Here is a 14,512-nt window from a genome sequence, read left to right as displayed (position 1 = left end):
GAAGACAATTGCCACTTCGAAATGCTAAGGCAAGGCAGAGGTTAAAGTGATAGTGCTGCACTGCTTACCTCTAAGAAGGGGGATGTCTGATGAGCAAGTCGTCAGTAGGCTTCCCAAAAAACAGAAGAGCTTTTCAACAAGAAGTTTCATGTCTATTGATCTTTCATTCTTGTCCCATGAAGGTAGGACGGCTTGTAACAACCGAATAGCAAGAATCTAAAACGTGGCAAATGGAAAAAATATTAATAAAACATCTTGTCTTTGTATGCAGTTAAGTGATCTCATTTAGAAAACCCATTTCCAGATTCCTTATTCTGAGTAAATAGAAGGCAATCACTAGTTCAGAATCCTCATCTATTAGCCAGGGAGGCTACAAAGAGTTTCTCACTTATTGCCAGGTTTACCCACAAATTACAGCTGATCGCTGGGTGTCTCCGCAGCAGAACAACCTATGGTTAGCTTATTATCAGGGCACCCTTCTAACTGGAAAGGATTGTCCAAAACAGACAGCCCCTTTAAGGAAAAATACGTGGATCGCAAGTCAACATAAGGAAGAGGAACATTTATCTATATAAACAGTTCGCAACCACAAGATCGCAAAATACTTATACATACAACCTAGGGCATTGAAACTACCAATAATTATTTTAAGCATTGCTTTTTACAATTATGTAATTTTCCTTTAATAAATATTGAACTTGCTGGATCCAGAATGTTCAAAAATCTTTATTCAAAGTAAAAACCTGCATGAGAGACAAAGTTGTAAAAACCTCAGTAATATCAGATCTGAAGAGAAGTATGCTGGAGACTGCGCACGGACACTCAGGAGTCACACACCAATACATTGCTATGCACAACATCTGACAGGCTCAATTAAAAGTCTGTTAAATGATTAAAAATAAACAAAATAATATTTTATGAACGTTTTCATTTGAGCTTTTTTAGGGTGTGTTCACATGTAGACTGATGATTGCAGCAGCCAGATGACTTTATGAAATCCCAAGCACACATTGCAGTAGAATGCTGCACAGATTTCCAAGCATGCCGCTGCTCCATCAGTGGAGGTTTTAATATAGTTTTCCCATTTTACTTCAAAAGGGAAACGTTTGTTATACGTATACCATTTTATAGTTTATGTATAGAATAAAACCTACGTACAAATTTGAATAACTTTGTAAATATATTACATTTCTTAAAGAGGCTCTGTCACCACATTATAAGCGCCCTCTCTTCTACATAATGTGATCGGCGCTGTAATGTAGATTACAGCAGTGTTTTTTATTTAGAAAAACGATCATATTTGACGGAGTTATGGCCTATATTCTCTTTATGCTAATGAGTTTCTCAATGGACAACTGGGCGTGTTTTACTTTTTGACCAAGTGGGCGTTGTACAGAGGAGTGTATGACGCTGACCAATCAGTGACCAATCAGCATCATACACTTCTCCCCATTCATTTACTCTGCACATAGCGATATAGCTAGATCGCTATGTGCAGCCACATACACAAACATTACTGCAGTGTCCTGACAATGAATATACATTACCTCCAGCCAGGACGTCATGTGTATTCAGAATCCTGACCACTTCTGTAGCGTCTCTGAGATTTACAGCAAGTCAAGCGTAATCTCGCGAGATTACGATGTAACCGGTCATTTAAAAAGAGATTACGCTTGCCTTGTAATGAATGGGGAGAAGTGTATGACGCTGATTGGTTACTGATTGGTCACTGATTGGAAGCTTTAACTCTTGAATGACCAATACTTGACAGTGTGCACTGGATGGAACAATGACCTACATGAAAAGCTAAAGAACTTCTCCAATGCAATAGTTGGTTAAAGAATAATGCTAGTGTTAGTTGCCATCACAGAAACTAATAAAGAATGTTCTTTTTAGAACACCAGTGAAAGCACTGCATATAGCTATTTCCGCCTATTTATTCTGCAATGCCTCTCACAAACCGAGAAGGAATTAGCTAGAAATTTACTCCAAAAAACTGTGGGCAGCCAATAACCTCTCTCTTTGCAATGTGCCACAAGTGGTAGCTTGCAAATAAGTGGACTTTCAAGGTGGCTGCTGAGGAGTTTTGCACAGATCTTGCCAAACGACTCAAAAGTAAACCCCAACTGTGGTTGTAGGATATGTGCATTTTGCGGACAATCTAATCTAAACCGCTCATCTCTTCTTAGGAGTAACCAGTACTATTAACTGCACAGCAAAAATGTAACAAACGTCATAAAAAATATTCAGTTGCCCCATATTAGGAACACAAGAGTTTTATTGTCCATCAGAGAACTCTTCCATAAAAGTAAAATGTGTTCTATTGCTTTCCTACATGCGAACCCATTGCTGCTTTAGGAAAAATAAAAGTAAATTTAACACGCGCATGGCAATTATTTTTGTTCCCCGAGAGAGTACCACATGAAAGTGTGTAAAATAAGAAGTAACCCAAAATACCTGGCGTTGTAACGAAGCTGCAGTAAAGGACTCTGGACCCTCTACAATTCTCATTAGTAGGGCTATCCACTGTGACATGCTCAAGGTGCTACACATCTGCGGCATAAGAGCAATGCTACGGATGAATCCCAACGTACACCAGCTTTTATGCTGTTCCTTATATACAACTTTATTAGTTGGAGAAGCTGAAAAACACAAACATAGCAGTATTAAAAATTCTTAAAAAGAACTTAGAAAATGTCAGAATAAGGTCCTCATGGCATAGCTAAGTACGGGGTTACCAGAAATCAAACATTTGCGTGTGGCTGGTTATTTGTCAGGGTATATGGAAGTTCTGCTCACCTGTTTTATCCATTATGCCACTCTCGACCAACATACGTAGCAAGCCACACAGAGTTTTGGTTGCTTCTGGTTGCATAACCTCAGCATTCACTCCAGCGGAGAGGCAAAGGTTCTGGAGGAGGTTTACAGTGCTCATCAACATCATAGAGGTAGGGTGCAAATTTCTGTCCACTTGTTCTCCCTCTAAAAAGTTAACAAGACACAAAAAAACCTTTGTTAGCTGAACATACCAAACTCTGTCCAAGCTTATCCTAAAGTCAGGACACATTATTTCAAATAAAAAATAAAAAAAGAGTGAAAAAGTTAACCTGAGTCATCCTCTGTATCGGAGTCATCTGCCATGGGTTGAGTGGCAGATGGGGCTTCTGTCAGTTTCAGATCATATTTCCCTTCTTTTCCCATCCTGTAGGAATTCGTACTGCCTGTATCCCACTGAACTCTTATCCAGCCATCCTCTCCTAGTTCTCCGATGACACGGCCAAGTCCTGGAGGAGGGCCATCCTAGAAAAAGCAAGCATCATTTTGTATACTCTACTACTTAAAGAGGCTCTGTCACCAGATTTTCAAACCCCTATCTCCTGTTGCAGTAGATCGGCGCTGCAATGTAGATAACGGTAACGTTTTGTTTGTTTTTTTAAAAACGAGCATTTTTGGCCAAGTTATGACCATTTTTATATTTATGCAGATGAGCCTTTCTTAAGTACAACTGGGCGTGTTTAAAGTTATGTCCAAGTGGGCGTGTATTGTGTGTGTACATCTGGGCGTGTTTACTTGTTTTACTAGCTGGGCGTTGTGAATGGAATTGTAGGATGCTGACGTATCAGTGACCAATCAGCATCATCCACTTCTCTTCGTTAACACCCAGCTTCTGGCAGTTCACAGACACACAGCGTGTCCTCGCGAGATCACGCTGTGACGTCACTCACTTCCTCCCACAGGAACTTCATCGCGTCGGACGCTGTGTGTCTGTGAACTGCCAGAAGCTGGGTGTTAACGAAGAGAAGTGGATGATGCTGATTCGTCAGCATCATACACTTCCATTCACAACGCCCAGCTAGTAAAGCAAGTAAACACACCCAGATGTAACACATAATACACGCCCACTTGGACTTAAGTACAACTGGGTGTGTTTAAAGTTAAGAAAGGCTCATTTGCATAAATATAAAAATGGTCATAACTTGGCCAAAAATGCTCGTTTTTGAAAAAAAACAAAAACGTTACTGTTATCTACATTGCAGCGCCGACCTGCTGCAATAGGAGATATGGGTTTGAAAATCTGGTGACAGAGCCTCTTTAAATCGAAAAAATATATTGACTGTATCTCCCAAGGAAAGGTCCAAGTCTGGACACATACCCATAAGGACAAAGGGACACACAACCTGAACGATCTTTCCTGGAATCGAAGTTAACAAAAAAAAAACGTATTGTATCAGTGCCAGTGGTTAACTAAAAATTAATAGGAGAATAAAGTGGCTTAGAAAAAAGAACGCCACAGATATACATGTAAATAGCTTATCAACTGTCAGATCATGTCCCTTAAGTTTTTAATTTCTGCTATTTTATTTTGGTCACCCAGACAACTGTGATACATACCGTAAACATAAATATCCTTCAAAACATTAAAATAGAAAAGACTATTTGGTTTTTGACATATCGTTTAAGAACCGCTTAGAAAAACCTCTACAAATCAGTTCGTCTCTTGGACTTTATTTCCAGATAATTGCATACCTGGTCCCCCCACTTCCAGTCTACGCCTCTCATTACTCTAGTCCCAATTTTCATCATAGCTGCAAGTTCTGGTCCAGAGGCCGGCATCTGAACTGGTGCGGTCTCCTTTCTGGACTCTTCCAAAACAGTGGCAGACGCCCCTAGCAAGCTTGTGCTTGACTCTTCTTCACAGTTATCAGAACTAGGACCTGGGCAAACAATATCAAGGAAGTAAATAACGGTGTATAGAGGACCTGCTTTTCAAAATATTTTAAACTAGCTTGTCTTAAACCAAAAATTGTATAGTGGAAAAGAAAAAACATGGAAACAAAAGCTTTCGGACAGAAAAAAAAAAAATGTAAACACAATGACTATCTCCACTTACTATTTTGTCCAATTTTAAAGAGGCTCTGTCACCAGATTTTGCAACCCCTATCTCCTATTGCAGCAGATCGGCGCTGCAATGTAGATAACAGTAAACTTTTTTTTTTTTTTTTTTTAAACGAGCATTTTTGGCCAAGTTATGACCATTTTTATATTTATGTAAATGAGGCTTTCTAAAGTACAACTGGGCGTGTATTATGTGCGTACATCTGGGCGTTTTTACTTCTTTTACTAGCTGGGCGTTGTGACTAGAAGTATCAGCCACTTCTCTACACAACACCCAGCTTCTGGCAGTGCAGACACACAGCGTGTTCTCGAGAGATCACGCTGTGACGTCACTTCCCCAGGTCCTGCATCGTGTCGGACCAGCGAGGACACATCGGCACCAGAGGCTACAGTTGATTCTGCAGCAGCATCAGCGTTTGCAGGTAAGTAGCTACATCGATTTACCTGCAAACGCTGATGCTGCTGCAGAATCAACTGTAGCCTCTGGTGCCGATTTGTCCTCGCTCGTCCGACACGATGCAGGACCTGGGGCAGGAAGTGACGTCACAGCGTGATCTCTGGAGAACACGCTGTGTGTCTGCACTGCCAGAAGCTGGGTGTTGTGTAGAGAAGTGGCTGATACTTCTATTCACAACGCCCAGCTAGTAAAAGAAATAAAAACGCCCAGATGTACATACACAATACACGCCCAGTTGTACTTTAGAAAGCCTCATTTACATAAATAAAAAAAATGGTCATAACTTGGCCAAAAATGCTTGTTTTAAAAAAAAAAAAACTTTACTGTTATCTACATTGCAGCGCCGACCTGATGCAATAGGAGATGGGGGTTGCAAAATCTGGTGACAGAGCCTCTTTAAGTAGAATAAAGCAAAAAAAGAAAAAACAAAAAAAAAAGAAAAATATGCAACTATACCAATTAGTCGGAGCATGGTTTGAGTCAATGCCAGCATGCCAGAGTTGAACAGCAAGTTGAGGTTGTTTGCGCCATGTTGACGTGTTAGCATGTTTAGCATAACCATCAGGAATCTGGCTTGTGGAATAGTCCCCAGGCTTGGTCCAGAGGGATTCTCATTGGTGATTGTCTGAAGAGGAACAGGCTGGATACCTACAATGACATTTAATTTTAAATGTTTCAGTAAAAAACTAATATATATATTACATACATACATACATACATACACACACACACACATGTATGTATACACATACATATATATATATATATACTAGAAATTATTATTCAACAAAAAGGTACTTACCCATGTCTTTAAATCTGCTAGTAGCATCGAGCAATATATTTCTAATATTCTGTATGGCCCAGGCGTACAGCTTTCCATAGGTCACCTCAAGTAGCATACGATTAAATGGTGGAATAAGGTCAACCTCCTTCAAACAGTCCGTCAGTGGTTCACTGTAACATAAGGAACAAACCGCTACAATTTTGAACACAAAAAGCCTGCAGTAAAGCAAAAGAAGTACAATTAAAACCTACCTTAAATTCGTTCCTTCAGGGACAAGTCGCTGCCAACCGCAAAACATTGCATATTGGACAGATGGAAGTAAGAAGCTTTTTGAAGCCAATTTCAACATGGTATCTATACCTTCTAGACGAACTTCTGCTCTTTCCAGCTGCAAGAAGATGCACACCATGAAGTTTAAGAACATTCTATGTCACTGGGCCACGTCTAAACAAATATTTCCACATCACGTTTATAACAGACTATCATAACAACTATCTGCACTACCTCCTCCTGTCTCCAACTCAAAATCATTTCACTTATTAGCATGTTTCCCACAGAGTAGACTATCATAGGGTTAGTACATACACTGTAATATTACGACTAGACTACTCGAACACCTGCCCTTTGTGGCCGGCTGACAAACAGACTAACATCTCTCTAATTTATCCTCCAAAAACGTGTCCAGATTTAGAAAATAAGTTTTTGGGCATAATTGAAAGTTGTACAGTTTCCCAATATATTTTCTGTATTAATTCCTGACAGTTTTCAAGATCTCTGCTTGTTGTTATTCAGTAGGAACATTCAATGTATATTTCCAGTGGACAAAATTCTGTTCATGGATACGTGATGGACACGTAGCTCTGAAACACATACTAAAACTGTGTATCAGAATTTTATTCACTGGAAGTAAACAATGAATGTTTTTGTTGAAGACCAAGCAGAGATCTTGAAAACCATGAGGATTTTTTTTCAGAAAGTAGAATGGAAAATTGTATAACTTCTGATTATGCAAGAAATAACATTAATTTAATGAAACCGGACAAACACTTTAAATCTGCTGAAAGACTCTCTAGCGCTCCTCCCGTTCTTCTGTCAGTCCCTCCATCAAACAAATAATCAAATTTAAAATCCTGACTGTAACAACACTAATATTGTGCCATGTAAAGTGTTACAAAAATTGACGGCTTTATATGAATAAATACTAATAGCCATGATTTGCTAGGCTACACTGATCCTTTTTATCACTCGTGGCTTACAAATTCCCTCCAGGCTCTTCGCACAACAGGACATCATCCCCTACACCATACAGACTAGCCCTCATTTGCATGTTTGAACAGGATGCCGTCTCTCCATAATATAAGAATTCTGCTAATATCATTCATTACACTTTGCTGTAGTAACACTATTTCTAAACTGAATACACAGAGTTGAAAGTATAAAGAGGTCATTGGTTACCAGACTATGGTAAGAGGAGGTCCAAAACATAAAACGTACAAAATATAAAAAAAGGCCTTTTCACATCAGCGTTGCCCTTCCGTTGAGGGGTTCGGTCAGAGGTTATCAGGTTAACCCCTCAACGGAAAGGCATACTGAAACCTTAGCTTGCATTTCCATCACCAATAATCCCAATAGCGACGGAAACGTTGTCAATGGTTTCCGTTGGTCACCGTTGTGACAGGGTTTTGTTGTTTTGACGGAATAGCGCAACAACGGAAGCCTGTCACAACGGTAACCAACGGAAACCATTAACGTTTCCGTCACCATTGAGATCAATGGTGACAGGAAACGCAAGCTAAGGTTTCCGTTTGCCTTTAGGTTGAGGGATTAACCTGACAGAAACCTCAGATGGAAGCCCTCAACGGAAGGGCAACGCTGATGTGAACAGGCCCAAAATGAATCTGCACAAATCTAAGCACCGCACCTGTTTTAGTAAACATTTCCTCATTTTTTCAACATCAACTGGCTCCTCCTTCAACGCAAACTCCATAACTGTGCCTAGCAGGGCAGACTGTGGATATGTACCCTGTACATTATGTTTTAGCCACTTGTATTTGTGAACACCGGTTACAGAGCTCAGGATCGGCTGCCATTTATCCTTAAAAAAAGAAAATATATACATATATAAAAATACAATTTAAAAAAAATAAATCTTAGTATCACTAGTAAATTTCCTTTAGATCAAGAATGGTTAGTGATCGTCCAAAACAGCTTTTCCAGCCTCTACCTTCTTCCCTGGAATGGAATTTATTCAATTTTTACTAACAGACAAAAATGTTCATTAATAATAATAAGAACACTATTCTACCAAGTTAAAAAAAAAAAAAATTGCCACGTCTGTTTCCTCCAATAAAGTTCCATCTTAAATTGGGATAATAAGCCTTTTCACCAATGTAAATAGTGTCGTATTTATATTTAAAACAATTATAAGATATTAACTCCACATTTAAAAATTACGAGATATTAAAGGCTATCTAAAACTTTTTTTTAAAAAATAAAAAAACAACGTGTTTTGTGAAACTTTACTTATTTTTTATTAAAAATAATTTTTACTTTTTGAGATGCAGCTGCCCTGTATACAGAGCAGCTGTCTAGTTTGCCAAGACCGGAATCCTTCAGGTCCATGGAGAAAGAGAGCACGGCGCCACATACTGCAGGTAAATCCAAGGCTTTGCTGTCGATTAAAAGCAAATGAATGCTTACCAAAATGAAGATGAATAAGCACACCAACAAATGGTTTAAACCGCTGGTTGTAGATAGTGCTGCTGCCAAGATCCAGAGCCGGTTAGACCAGCTGGTCACTGCGATTGCAATGTAATGGGTAAGGAGAAAAATGGATCAAATGCGGCGCTGCAACTAAGTAATGGGAGAAAGGTTATAGAAAAAAAACTCTTTAATGAATTCCAGGCTACGCGTTTCAATGCCGCACCGGCATCTTCAACAGGCCATATCATATGGCCTGATGAAGATGCCGATGCGGCATTGAAACGCGTAGCCTGGAATTCATTAAAGAGTTCATGTCCATGGAACTTGACTGGCTCAGTGTCAGCGGGTCCTGAGTCTCAGAGACAGGATACAGAGCAGTTGTATCTCAAAAAGTAAAAATATTTTTTTAATAAAAACGAAATTATAAAGTTGCACAAAACACACTTTTTTTTTTTTTTTTTTTAATAACCAGGTCAATCACTATCAAAGGTTTACATAACTTTAATCAATCTCTATCTAAAAAAAAAAATTTTTTTTAACAAAATAGCAAGTATCAATTGCAAGTATTCAGAAATCCCAGACAACATGCAGATGCTTCATACACACCTTGGGTGACTTTAATGATGGGGGCTTCTTATCCATAGACAGAGGGCTAGATGGTACTACAAAGGACTCTTCCTGTTCCCCTTCTTCGTATCCAATTTTAGTATCATCCACATCAGCAGATTCAGATTTTTTGGGTACTAGGAAACACATTGTTTATGAACAGGAGTTCCAAAGACAAGAAGCATCTATTAAAGTAAATCTCACGCTAGAGTAATACCTTTCTTTTTCCGTTTTTCCCTGATAAGCCTTTGAACTATTCTCTTCCACCTCGGGATAGAGCTGAGGAGTTTCAACTTTGACACAATGGACAGATCATTACAGACTGCAGGCCGCAGCTCATTGAACAGAAACCGGAGGCGCTCAATGACTGGAGCACACACTTCTTTGTAGGAGCGCCCTTGTTCTTGATGCGTCTAAAAAAAAAAAAGAGGAAACAAAATGTAGAAGTTACATGTGCACTTGATATTTTTCATGTAACACACACAAGTTGTAAATAGCGATATGAAGACTAACCTTAATGAGTGAGCACTTGGCTTGGTAAACAACTCGGCACACATCCGCCACAGATTTGGGCAATGTCTTGTGTTTTACTTGATCCACATTTAAAGCACCATGATGAACCATAGACAAAGCAATGTTACCTATACCAGGAGGAAACCGAATGTCATAAGATTACAGATCAGTACTGTGGAATCTACCAAAGAGTCCATAGACATCTAAAGCCTAGAATACCTAAATCTTCATGTTTCAATAGACAGCACAGCAGCAGACGGCCTACTTCTTCAACCGGATGTTCCATAGGAAATGTAATTGGCGTGGTCAGGTGACACTGTTTACAATACCTTTCTATCTGGCACAGAAAGTCCTAGGAATCAGAGGATAAACATTGAAAAGAGAACGACAAACTAAAGCGTATTTCACACATTTCAAAAATTCCATCAATCGGCTTTGTTTAGAGTTATGTAACGTTCTAAGATCAGTAAATAGAAATATTTTACATCCAGAGGCTGACAGTCTTTCTTTTACATAGCTGCCCTTTGTTACAATGTATAAGAGCAATCAGCTTGGATGTGAGATTTGTACCTGGTGCTCAGTTCACAGAGGATTGCCTAGACGAATACATTGTAACACATTGCAAGAGCGTCAAAGTAATTCTAGGTTAGGCCCCATGCACGCGGCCGTAATTTTTATCCGCAATTACTGACCGGAATTGTGGATCAAAGTACGGACCAATTCAGTTGTATTGCCCACGGACACCTTCCCGTATATTTACGGGAAGGTGTCCGGGTCGTAGAAAGGCACCGCAAAAAATAGAACAAGTTTTATTTTTTTATTTTACAGACCATGCTCGCATACTTTATAATGGGAGCATGGCCTGCAAATAAGGGTGACTGTTTGCGGCCATCCGTAATCATGGACCGGGATTACAGCGACGGGCGTGTGCAGGGGGCCTCAGAACGTGCTTTTAGCCTTTGACTGTAAACAGGAGTGAAATACAAAAGTATATTAGAAGGTTGGATAACTTTCCATTACACGGTGATTGAGCTTTATTTACACCAGCCTGCACAACCACTTTCACAGTACTAGACAGCTGTAGTTTGACATTTTAGAAGATTTATAAATCTAGCAATAACTCGTCCTATAAATCATAACTCTTCCAATATCCGAGAATAACACAACGCAGATTATTTTAAATATTTGGATTCAATCCCATATCCTTCTAGAGGTGCTAAATTCAAGATTTTCTAAAAACATTTTTATCAGTATAATGTGACACTTGTCAGGTCTCGTATAACAATATGTTAACCAAATCTGTAGAACGAACGAACACATGATAAAGCCACAAAAAGTTTTTTTGAATTCACAGAAATGTACCTTCACGTTGTGATCCTGAGTATTGTTGTCTGCAATGGCTTGAAGAAAGGGTTGGGAATATTCACTCATGAACAACCGTTGTCCATACAGTTTTGATTTATTAGGGGTAGTATTGCCTGGGGAACTGCAGTGGTCCTCGTCTTTTTCCTCATTATAACTGTAATGAATCTGGCTGGTTTGGAGACCCCCAGAAAATATAGAGGATTTAAGCCATTCTACGAATTAAAAAAGTAAAGTTAAGAACAACTTTTTTCAAGCGCAATTAAATAGCAAAAAAAAAATCATGCAGATGTATAAATAACCAGGTTTCACACAGAGTAAGGCCTCATGCACACGACCGTAAAAACTCCCGTTATTACGGGTCGTAATTACGACCCGTAATAACGGGCTCATAGACTTCTATTGGCGACGGGTGCCTTCCCGTTTTCTCACGGGAAGGTGCCCGTGCCGTTGAAAAAGATAGAACATGTCCTATTTCAGGCCGTAATAACGGCACGGACAGTCCATAGAAGTCTATGGAGCTCTCGTAATGACGGGTGGCTACATGTGTGCACCCGTCATTACGGCAGCGTTGCTAAGCGACGTCAGTAAATAGTCACTGTCCAGGGAGCTGAAAGAGTTAACTGATCGGCAGTAACTCTTTCAGCACCCTGGACAGTGACTACCGATAAGTATAAACCTGTAAAAAATAAAAAATGTTCATACTTACCACCGACAACTTCCTGCTTCCTCCAGTCCGGTCTCCCGCCCGTTGCCTTGGTGACGCGTCCCTCTCGACATCCGGCCCGACGTCCTGGATGACGTTTCAGGCCATGTGACCGCTGCAGCCAATCACAGGTCAATCACAGGCTGCAGCGGTCACATGGACTGCCGCGTCATCCAGGGATGTCGGGCTGGATGTGAAGAGAGGGACGCGTCACCAAGACAACGGCCGGGTAAGTATGAATTTCTTTAACTTTTATTACAGAAAAGGCTGTCCCTTCTCTCTATCCTGCACTGAGAGAGAGAAGGGGCTGCCGATTAGTGCAGTGCTATTTTGCCGCCAAAAACGTGCTCGTAAATACGGGTGGAATACGTGTGACACCGGACCCATATTTACGGGCACGGGTTCGTAAATACTGGTGCAAAACGGGTGGAATACGTGTGACACCGGACCCGTATTTACGCCAGTATTTACGGGTGGGAAAAAATACGGTCGTGTGCATGAGGCCTAACCATGTTTAGGTCACAAACTGCTCATAATTAAAAGACACTTTAAATTCATTTGTTGGCTTTTTTTTCGGACAAAGTCTATTATTACAACGCACTTACTTGCGCACTCAATTTCCACGGGAGACAAGGGTGTACTTAGGGACAAGTAAGAAGCATGAAGTCCTAGGAGCAGACCCAAATTTCGTTCAGTATCCACAAGTGGAGAAGACAAACTGCTAAGATCTGGTGCTGTAATTACTTCTTGATCAGGCTAGGTGCATAAATAATAAACAGAGACAATTAAAAAGGCATAGAGATGAAGTCTAATGTTTGTGCGCTAAAAGAAGTACAACTTTATGCTTCACCCCCCCCCCCCCACACTATGATTTTTATTAATAAAAATAAATAAATTGGTGTAGAGTGATCATAAGCAGGGTGGCCCACTGGAATTCACAAGATTCAAGTATCTGGGAGGGGCACAGAACGTGGTCGGACCAATGTGAGTGTGCTTTCAAAGTGTAAAATTAGAACATTGGAGATAGAGATAGATATAGAGAGAGCGGGATAAGTGAGAGGGGCTCCCAGGACGAGAGGCAACAAGATTCACACATGATTTGATGAGCGAGAAAGTCTTGAGTGGTATACGGAGGGGAGATATGTCTCAGCCAAGGGGACAGCACTTAAAACTTATCTTGGGTGTCCGCTAAAGTGGAGGAAAGCTTCTCTTTTACCATATAATCAGGAAACCAAGTTACTATCTTTTGAAAGAACTAAAAATTATTGCTTCCAGTGTTTGGTAATCCCTTGTTTTGTGGCCACAAATATGTATTAAAATCAGGATACGCATATGGAGGGGTACACCACTTGGCCTCCTGCCTTGAAGTGCCTCCAGGGGTCTTTCTTTAGGTCTATATCCATGACCAACCTAATCACCCGACAGACCGCGATTCAGAGGCATTGCACCCTTGGGCAGGACCACAAAAGTATGTATAAAGTCATCAGGTGTGAGGCACCCTCAAAAGCAGATAAATGGAGACCCAGGTATTGAATAGGCAATACGAGTGGGCACCAAGTACCATCGCAGCACCATGATGTAAGAGCAGATTACTGCAGTATTTTACACTGGCCCAAATACGAAGGAAGTGGGGAATGATAGATTGGATCCCTCCTTCTAAATGGGCAAAGAATAGAGTTCAAAAGAATTGGGGAGACCCCTGGGTCTTTCAAAGTGAGACAAATGGAAGGATCAGAGGTAGAGTTATAAAGGGCTATTTAAGCAATTTGAGGGGCCTGATAATATTTTTAAAAGGTGAGGGGGCCCTAAACTACTGGAACATTTAGGGCAAAATAGGGTGGCCTTATTAACTCGGGAATGAATTTCTGCAAAATAAACTTAAGTACGAAGGTTTGATAGAGCCTAATGAAGTAGGCGGGGATGTGAATAGGCAGCACCCGAAAGTTGTATAGAAGCTTCAGCAAAAAGGTTATATCGATGACATAATCTGCCCAGCCAAGATATGTGGTATTTGCCCACATCTTCCAGTAGGCCAGTACAACTGTATACTTTAATGTTCCTAATTTATGGATTATTCCCAGTTAATGACAGACAGAATGACAGAATGGTTCCCGTTGTACCTTCCAATTTACAAGCTTGTAGAAGAAGGAAGGGTTAATATTGAACATTTATAAAAATTTAATTTTTAAACCTTCCTTCTTCTAGAAGTTCCCAATTTATGCCGAAAGGGTGCCTAGTTGGCTGGTTTATGTCTAGAGAACATTACACAATTAAATCCAATAGGGAATATGGAAAGAGGGTGCACAAAGTGAGAAACAAAAAGTACATAATTCTAAAAGAGGAAAATACTTCGATGGGTTTGTGCGAGATTAGAAAATCATGGGGCTGAGCTGTAATACCAGACACAACATATGGACAAGAGTGACTGTTTCAGGAAAAGAACAGCCATAATTTTAGAGCATAATACAACCCGTTTAAAAAGGGT

The 14,512-nt window shown here is 40.1% G+C and overlaps 1 protein-coding gene across 5 annotated transcripts in view; it reads right to left on the bottom strand.

The window, feature by feature from the left end:
* HERC2 (HECT and RLD domain containing E3 ubiquitin protein ligase 2) overlaps window positions 1–14,512 on the bottom strand; it is a 200,087-nt gene that overhangs the window by 96,301 nt on the left and 89,274 nt on the right. For all 5 annotated transcript variants that reach the window (XM_075852579.1, XM_075852582.1, XM_075852580.1 and 2 more), the window contains 15 exons: window positions 12,633–12,783; window positions 11,322–11,536; window positions 10,179–10,311; window positions 9,960–10,087; window positions 9,664–9,859; window positions 9,447–9,583; window positions 8,059–8,232; window positions 6,389–6,525; window positions 6,156–6,307; window positions 5,810–6,001; window positions 4,528–4,715; window positions 3,108–3,300; window positions 2,800–2,982; window positions 2,458–2,642; window positions 69–216 (listed from right to left, as the gene is read on the bottom strand). In XM_075852579.1, coding sequence (XP_075708694.1) covers window positions 69–216; window positions 2,458–2,642; window positions 2,800–2,982; window positions 3,108–3,300; window positions 4,528–4,715; window positions 5,810–6,001; window positions 6,156–6,307; window positions 6,389–6,525; window positions 8,059–8,232; window positions 9,447–9,583; window positions 9,664–9,859; window positions 9,960–10,087; window positions 10,179–10,311; window positions 11,322–11,536; window positions 12,633–12,783 — 2,512 coding nt within the window. The remainder of the gene's footprint in view (window positions 1–68; window positions 217–2,457; window positions 2,643–2,799; window positions 2,983–3,107; window positions 3,301–4,527; window positions 4,716–5,809; window positions 6,002–6,155; window positions 6,308–6,388; window positions 6,526–8,058; window positions 8,233–9,446; window positions 9,584–9,663; window positions 9,860–9,959; window positions 10,088–10,178; window positions 10,312–11,321; window positions 11,537–12,632; window positions 12,784–14,512) is intronic.

This window comes from Rhinoderma darwinii, chromosome 2 (assembly GCF_050947455.1).
Source record: "Rhinoderma darwinii isolate aRhiDar2 chromosome 2, aRhiDar2.hap1, whole genome shotgun sequence".
Taxonomy (NCBI): Eukaryota; Metazoa; Chordata; class Amphibia; order Anura; family Rhinodermatidae; genus Rhinoderma; species Rhinoderma darwinii.
This window is presented reverse-complemented; position numbering and strand designations above follow the sequence as displayed.